The sequence below is a fragment of the Sipha flava genome, unplaced genomic scaffold (genome assembly GCF_003268045.1).
Source record: "Sipha flava isolate LNK unplaced genomic scaffold, YSA_version1 289_pilon_pilon, whole genome shotgun sequence".
In the NCBI taxonomy this organism is placed as follows: domain Eukaryota; kingdom Metazoa; phylum Arthropoda; class Insecta; order Hemiptera; family Aphididae; genus Sipha; species Sipha flava.
This window is the reverse complement of record NW_020272960.1, coordinates 743,323-752,589: the sequence shown is the minus strand read 5'-3', so window position 1 is coordinate 752,589 and position 9,267 is coordinate 743,323. Positions and strand designations below refer to the sequence as shown.

Here is a 9,267-nt window from a genome sequence, read left to right as displayed (position 1 = left end):
TTATGGTAGTTGTACAATATATTGAATTATTTTGTTACCATGGTATGTAGATTTTTTTTGGATAAACAATATTATGACGATGAAGTGTTTTACATTTCTCAATTATTTCCGATAGGCTTTGGTACTTTATGAGATTTGTTCCCCCGACGTAAATTAGCTACGTACTGTAGTGATTCGCTCGAAAATGTCAACGACCGAAATATATTTTCTTGTTGTACCAATGATATGAATAAAATATTAGAAACAATCGGCTCTCGACAATAATATTGTTCTGAAGACAATTTATGCACCGGTAAATCGTAACCCGACTGGCGATTTCGTCGAACACCAACGCTTGCACTTGCACATCAATACACCACGTATAATGATGGATGTTTCTTTGCTATTATTGCTATTGTAGCTCCTGTGCCGTTCAATATTATTTTGATTGCAATTATGATGACTGTTCATTTACTTCAATGTCAATCAATATTAATACAGCCGTTTCTATTGTGTTATACAATTTCGTTGGATTGCGAATAAACAATAAGGTGATCGCACTCTACAGATAAAAATACATATCTACACATTTTTTTTTTTTTTTAACTATTTCATCTTAAACCTCAACCTCATTGATACATATAATATCTACTGTCCAAGTCCAGATCTTGCACTACTTACAGCAAATTAATCAACAAAACTGTTCACGTAGGAGCTTTTTTTTTCGGTTAATCAATGACCGGGCAGTACCTGCTTGCACAATGATTCCGCTCGGTCACATAGGGGTTAGTGACGGATGACTAAAATAAAAAATCCGAATTGATAATTTCTAAAATTAATTCTCAATAACTCAATAGTCAAAATTATACTTTAAAAAACACACACCTTAGTAAATTTAAAGAAATACTTAACCGATTTGATAACTATGGGAAATGTGAAACTAAATGTTATTTGCGACTCAACCACTGTATTTCCATCACCTGAAGTATTGCTTAATGGTATTTCCAGGTGGCGGATTTATTGCCGATTTTTAAAAAAAAAACCATTTATGACGAAGTACTTTGTAAATTACAAAACACAAAAATTAAATTGAAAAATTTTAAATTATTTCCAAACATACATAAGAAACTAGTTATATTTGTTATTGTTGATAAAATACAATCAAAATACAATTATAGATTAATATTTTTGTTCTTATTTCAGCAGAAGGTTCAAATACTATTGAAAAATTAGTAACTAAAAAAAATGATTAGTTATTATAATCATATATGTTTTTCAGAAAGTATATAATATTTCAGTAATATTTGAAATATGAACCTTATGTTTATAGTTGATAAGAGATAACCATTACATGTTATCCTTATTGTTTGTTATTATTATTATTATTATTTTTTTTTTTTTTTTGTTATTTTAATGTAGATTTTATTATAATAGTCAAATCAACAAATCTAATATGCTCATATAAATGTAAAACAAAATATAGTGGTAATTGCTAATAATTATTAATTATTGAAAACCATAAAATTATAAGAATTATATGTAAGTGTATATTTTTAACAAAAATCAAATAGTTTTCACGAAGGAAAATACAACAAATTGTAATATTTTTTTTTTTTTTTAACAAAAAAGTTATATTATTTGTATTATGCCTTATCACATATCTAAAACATTAATATGCATTTAACAATATAATATATAGTCAATAATTAGTGTATAAAACACTACAAGAAAACCCGATACGTAACCTATAAATAATTACGATAACATAAAAACATGATCAAATTTAACTTGAGGGACTAGAATAATATTTTGGTTCTTAATAAATTATACAATATTAGGCCATAAAATTCAAGTTGTACAACTTAAAAATCTATAATATAATAACTATTTATTAACTTATAATTAAAAATATCAAATAAAATGTATTAATAATTCAACACACATTTAATTTTATTTTCTTATTTTCATTACATTATCTAAAATAAATTAATAAAATATAATATATAATTCAAAATTTATTTATATTGTCAATTAATTATGAGACGGAAATATTCGTATAATAATAATAAATAATCCGTAAAAGTACTTTTTTCTAGTATCACGTATTATCGTAAAATTAAAATTACATTTATAACTATTAAAATCGCAGTTTCACTAAACATACATTACATTTATTTCTTCAGTAATTCATAAAAACAACGAGTCAAATTCAATGACCGATTGATTTACTTGTGTTACAATTAGGCTAAAAGTATACACAACTCAGGTCCAATACTCTTTAAAACAGTTGGCAATATTAGTAAATGAGACTTAAAAAAAATTGAAATCGTAATTTTATTTTTTAAGCGATCGACCTCAGCTTGACAAATTTACAGAAAACCATTGTAAGACGATTTCACAATCATAGTTGCTGTAATACATCTGATTGCACTGTGTCGCGTAAATAGCATTTAACTTGTGGGTTTGATCTCACAATGTTCGGCGGTGACGAAATGGCTGTTAATATATGCTTCATGTCTTTGCATTTCGAATTGTTTTCTTATAACTTATATCTTTCTAACTTGAGAAGTCTCTACTATGTAATCAGGCGAATGCCACATCGTGAAGAAAAAATCCTTGTCGCATGTGTTATTTGAATGCCATTTACCAGTTGATAATTTCTTGGTTAGAATAAGTTTATTTAAAAACAAAAATATGAAAATTTGTACAAAAAAAATTTTTAAAATAAACAATAATTTAGGGCATGGTAATAATTATTTCAGAGGATGATTAAAAAAAATTTCCCCAGTCATCAAATATCCTTGATCTACCAATAAACTTCTTAATTTTTGTTGAGTAAAGTATATTTTTTAAATTTTCTCAACAAAGATAATTACGTATAATTAAATATATATTATGAGAATATTAACAAACATTGTTAAGCATAATATTATTTTCACCAAAAAATATTTTTTTTTTTATTTTTTACTTAACAACAAAACACTTTTTTGGAGGGTTTTTATTCGAAATTTCCGTTTCAAAATAGTAAAATATTTATACGATACATAGTTGATTTTTATGATATTTTATCGGCACAATAAGGTGCAGTTATATTTGCAGCAAGTTTCCTGGACCACAGCCATAAGTATACAAAGTGAGAAAACATCATCTTGGAAAAATCCGTCCGTTCGTAGAATAAATGTGCGTTTGTTACGGGGGCGAACAATTGTTTTAATTTTTAAAATAGAATCCTAACAAAAATAACGATTTCTATGTCGACGAAGACATTGTTGTCTGGACCTGAGGCAAGTTCGCTTTCCGGCAGTTCCACAGCCATTTAATGATCCTGGCGTTGCGCTCCACGATCGATGGCAGTTCGGATGACGAAGAACCACCGCCGGATTTTCCCACGCACGCCACCGCTCCTCCGCAACCGTCCGTAACACCGTGACCTCCACTACTACAATGCCCGTCGGTATTGTTCATGTAACCGTTACTACCGCTGCTAACCGAGCCCACCGAACTGTTCGATTCTCCGATATACATTTGTGAGTCTGTTTCCGAATCATTCTTTAGGATCGACCTAGAATAAACAAATAACAATGCTATTAATATTATTGGCACACATTATTACACGTAGATACAACATTCAATTTATATTATGTACCTATTAACATTAACACAAATTATTCGAAGAATTACTAATCTTGAACGTCCACACGCTTCATTTGTAATGTGCTTGGTAAATATAATTCATAATTTTTATTTCTTAAATTCACAGAATCCTTGGGACTCATATTTATTACCTATATTTTATAATATATATACCCAATAATATAACCTAATATTTATAACCTAATTTAAAGTTAAAAGTATACGTTGCATGTACACATCATGTGTGAGATTTTGAAAGTCCTAAAAGCCTACACTATTTTCTCAATAAATCAATCAAAGAAAAATTTATGAAATAATTAATCCTTCCCGAAAATAAATCTCGGTTATACCATTGCTTACAAAACTGGAATAAGATGTGTTATTAATCATTATAATTTTACCTACAACCTACAAACATATAAATTATTATATTAAAGGCTAATCAGAAATTGATGTTCAGAAAAGCGCGTGTCATCTGCAGTATAATCATCTATTGCACAAGTTCATATATTCGTGACGCAAATAAATAAAATTAAAACATCTTTACCTATCTATACAGGTATATGGCCGTTTATGAGCGTGTCTAACGAGAAAATAATATCCGAGCGAAATGAATTCGTGGTTTATAGAACAGATTTTTAGTATTTGTAGCCGTGTATCCATGTATATATATATATTAAAAAATAACATTTATATAGACAATGACAGACATATAGGCGTATACTGAGACATTAAACTACGTAGTGTTACCCTATAATACACCATTTCGATGCTGATGCGTCTATAACAATAACCTACTTATAGGATATGAATTACAAAACGTACATACATGTCACTCGAAATTATACACCTATGAAATATTGTAAAAATAATGTATGCATCATTTTAAATTGTAATAGTAGTCATTCAATATATTATATAAACCTAATACCTATTCGTAAATGTAAATTTTTTCCGTATAGAAGTATCACGATACGTTTAATAGTGCATACCAGTGGTGTGCACCCGCTGGGGATAGATTTTTAGCACCACCGTTATCTCATCGTAAGAAATGTTTTAGATGTATTATTCCAATACGAAAAAATGGATATATACGGGATTATACAAAAAATATGGGTAAATATATATATGTAAATATTTATATTAATATAAATATAAATATGGGTGTTATACAATAACGTCTTTCGTCAAAATCATTTACTCGCTTTAATTAGAAATATAATATTGATTTCATCTCATATATATTTATATATAATTATTACTATAATATTTTTTTTCGTTATTAACACAACGTATTACATACTTCATTTGCAAGACCTGTGTGCGAACTATTGAAAGCCATATTCATGTATTTTTAGGATCAGTTTGAGTACTTTAATTAATTTTTATTTCATCATTTAAGTGTTATTGATGGTCAAAATAATCGAACGAATTTTATTAGTGTTTTTTTATGATACTGATATTGATTATACTTGTACATAATTTTCAGTGTTGAAAAGTTAATGATTATTAAATCAGATCAAATAAATTAATTCGACAGAGAGAACTCGAAAATGGAACAAAAAATAAATAAAGAATAAAATTATACTAACAAATAAAATTATGATGACTAAATAAAAATAGTAAAATATTTCAACAAAACATTTAGAAAACTGTATATAGCCATGTCAGAGGAAAGATATAAAGAGTAACATGTCATATATATGGTTTAATTAACAAATAACAAAAATAACACATTTAATGGAGTAAAATTCTATGTCTAATTTTGAAAGTATTTTAGAAATAATAATAAAAAAACAATTTTCTCACAAAAAAAAAATGCGTATCGTTTAAGATAAACATCTACGCAGAATAATAGAGCTTGGGACAACCCTCCCTACAGCAAAAAAAAAAAATTGTGTACTTGATAAAATTAAAATTCGATATGATTTTTTTTTTTTTATTAATTATTTAATTAATAAATTAAACATAATAAAACATACAATTTTATTTATTTTTTTATTGTTTTATTTATTTTTTTTTTCATTAGGTACATCATTTTTAATATTAATTTTGTTAAAATATTTTGCCGCCCCTGAGACTTGACGCCCCAGGCATGTAACAACCCGTGCCTCCCCTAAATACAAACCTGTTTATAATATTATCTAAATTTTAATATTACCATTTATAATTTATACTTGATGTTCAATGTTTTGTTCTATAATTTGTTCTCGCGATAAACATAAACTCAATACGTACAAAATATATAATTATATACTCGTTCTACGTAGTAAGTGCATCTTAATGTTAATGCTAAACACAGGGTTGGGCAACTAAAAGTAACTAGACGGTCAATTTATAGAACTTTCATATCTGGCGAACCAGAGGAGAGAAAAAAAAAGGCAATTCGAATTAACAATTAGCATTTATTTTATAGAATTTAATTGTACAACTAAACCATTGCATTGAAATACGTAAATAATGCCTTTAGCCAGTGGCGTAATTGGGAAAAAATCTAGGGGGGGGGGGGGCAATAAATTATATTTATTATTACCAAAACCCTGACACCCCTCCCCCTCACCAGTTAAAACATATTTGTATTGTATGTATTTTATACACTATATCTAATTATTTAATTTTACATGTCTTTTAACTCATTTTATGGTTTAGATAAACATAAATTGTTGGTAGCAGGTACTAGGTACCAATATTATTAAATAATATTGGTACTAGGTACCAATATTATTAAATAATACCCATAAGAATTCATTAATAAAAGGTGCTATTGTACTATTGGATTATCTGAGGAGGCAAAATTATACCTTTATCTCTCAAAAAATTTTCAGAGGGGGCACTTTCCCCCCTTTCCCCCACAGTTACGCCACTGCCTTTAGCTATATTATCTTTGCCAATATGGATGTATACGATTATTAGTATTATAATTAGAAATTTAATAATTTAGCTGCAATTTAATACTAGATAAGAGTATAAAATCTAAATTTTACGGTCAACGTTTTAAAACTAAATATCATAGAAATTATACGAGTCATTTGAAAATGTATCGCGGGGCAGATAAAAAAAGTACGTGGGCCGGATGTGGCCCACGGCCTGATAGTTGCCCATTCCTGCTATACGATATGCTTCAAAAGGAAACGGGAACGAGATAGCAGATTACACTCACTTGTATTCCTCGGGATCGAGACCTAGATGACCGAAAAAATTCTCCAAATGTTCGGGGTCGTGTTCGTGTCGGTTGTCGGGCTGCACCGCTGCAACAGTCGGCAGCAGACTCAATAGGTTAGGTGCTCTGCGGCCCACGTCCGATCTGCTTCTCATTATTGGCCGACCACAAAACTCGTCGGGCGACGCCGTAGACGCGGACACCGTGGCCACCATCACTGCGGACGGCAGTTTATGTCGCCGTGGCGGTACGGCGGGCGGTGTCGTTAGTGGTAGCGGTGGTGGCGGCGGCGGTGGTTGTCCGTGGGTAGTCGTGGCAGGCTGCGAACACCTCAGGCCGTGCGCTAATGAAGATTTGACGGGTGACGCGGATGAACGCGGAGAAACGCTTTCCTGGGCGGCATCGTTGTTTTCCTCTTCGATTGAACTTCCGGTTTCCCCGTGCGCCTTTAAAAAAAAACACGATTTTCACAACACTTCTATTGTCACATTCGATGTCTGAATTTCAACCCAAATCGTAGTAAATAATTTATCGTAAGCTATCGTACAATAATCGAAACGCAAAAGGAATCGATTATATTTTCAGACCGATAAAAACCGACGAGTGGTTAACTGAAAAATAGATCATACAATCGGACAAATAATATCATAGTTGGTCCACCTTTGCTAGACAAAGTACATCCGACCACCATACTATAAGCATCGAAATATTCTCAACGCGGAAGTTCTCCAGTCTCAGCTTGTCTAATCAACCTTTACCGATTACTTATAAACGATTGTACAATCTCGTAAGCAATGCGAATCGTCTGAATTGATTTCTGGATCCAGTTCGTTTTTTAAGTTGTTTCTTATACTAAACAATTTCAATACATCCGTACAATCTTGGCCAAATCGTGTCTATTACTGTTTTGACTTAATAACTCTTTCTATTCGGTTATTATTATTAATTGGTATTTCTTTCTATTAACTCCCGAGCGAACCGCACGTCCATACGAACATCACCACGAAATGTGTTATCACGATCTATACTCTTCGTGAGTTAAGAAATTAACGCGATGTGGATTGGTGATGTAACGAAAATGACCGAGTTCAATATGGATGTTTATTATAATTTCAATAAGATTTCAATTGTTTATGGAGTTTCGTACTTCCTCTTAATATTGGGTAATCATTTTAAAAATCCTATAACATTATACTACATTTGCTAACCACATGAGTATATACTTTTGTGTATATACGTATCATTATTATTTTGTTAATCATAATTAATAAAATCCCTTATCGAATTTTTCTTATGAAATATAGTATTAAGTATATACTGTGTTGTGATTATTATGATGTTATAGATATTTGAAGTATATCTGCAGTATATTAATACTATTATTAGATGGTCAGTTATATAATATTTATTGAACAAATATCGTTAATTGTTTATAAATAGATATAAATAATACATTTACAACTATTACATAGTTTAAATATTTGTTTAGATTCAAATTAAAAACTTTATTTAGTTTATTTATTCACTCACGAAATGGCCGAAAATTATTATAAAAAATAAAATTAGATACACTACTCAGAGATAATTTTCATAACCAATACTAGTTGGTATATAATTTATTAGTTCGTAAATTATGTAATCAATTGAAACAAAAATTACTATCATAAAATGTTCATGTGAAAAATGATTATAAATATTTTATAATAGTTTTCAACCTAAATATTTTTCTTATGGAATCATATATATATATATTATACAATAATTATTTGATTTAATTGAAAATTATAACGTACACATATATATATTTATTATATTTAAAATAACAAACCGATATAAACCCGGATTTTTTTGAAATTCAAACTGAAGAAAATGTAGAAACAATATTTGATTACCTGAGATCTATTCCCAAATAAAATTATTTTCACCAATGCAGGTATTCTATTTTTTTTCGTGTAAATGTATAGCATTTTACTTTTAGAATTGTTTTCTTTGAGTTCGTAATACAACCTTGAAAGGAAAAAAAGTTATGTTTTTTAAAAAAAATTCATATATTCAAGTTTTTAAAATTTGAAACTATTATAAAGTTTAATTCCTCTGAATATCAAACATTATTTTAATTTAAGGTTTTACAACTGGTTTTTTAAACTAAGCATGTTGATCCTATTATTAAAAAAAAAAAAAAAATAGTAATCAAAACCAGTAATATGACAAAAGTCTTTAGTGATTCCGAGAATAACAGATAACTATGGTCGTGTTTGAATGTACGTTTATGTGAATGAACTATAAAGTATAGTGAGAAAAGTTTAAACATGTATACAATAACGATTTTATAGGTAGAAGTGAGTAAAAATGTCTCACAGATTGTTGCCATCTGGCATCCGTTTTATAACTGGTTAGGCTCAACGAATCCGGGAAAGAGATTACGTTTGTGACTGCATCCGTTTCATCTGACTTGAACTTGTCTCCAAATCTACAAATAAAAAAAATTTACGATA

General features: G+C 29.2%; 1 protein-coding gene across 1 annotated transcript in view; it reads right to left on the bottom strand.

Moving 5' to 3' along the window:
* Positions 1-3,126: 3,126 nt before the first annotated feature.
* Positions 3,127-9,267, bottom strand: part of LOC112685724 — a 38,060-nt gene continuing 31,919 nt past the window's right edge. The window contains exons 7-9 of the mRNA XM_025557683.1: positions 9,131-9,242; positions 6,773-7,218; positions 3,127-3,541 (exon numbers count right to left, since the gene is read on the bottom strand). Of these exons, the coding sequence (XP_025413468.1) occupies positions 3,229-3,541; positions 6,773-7,218; positions 9,131-9,242 (871 nt within the window). The 3' untranslated portion in view covers positions 3,127-3,228. The remainder of the gene's footprint in view (positions 3,542-6,772; positions 7,219-9,130; positions 9,243-9,267) is intronic.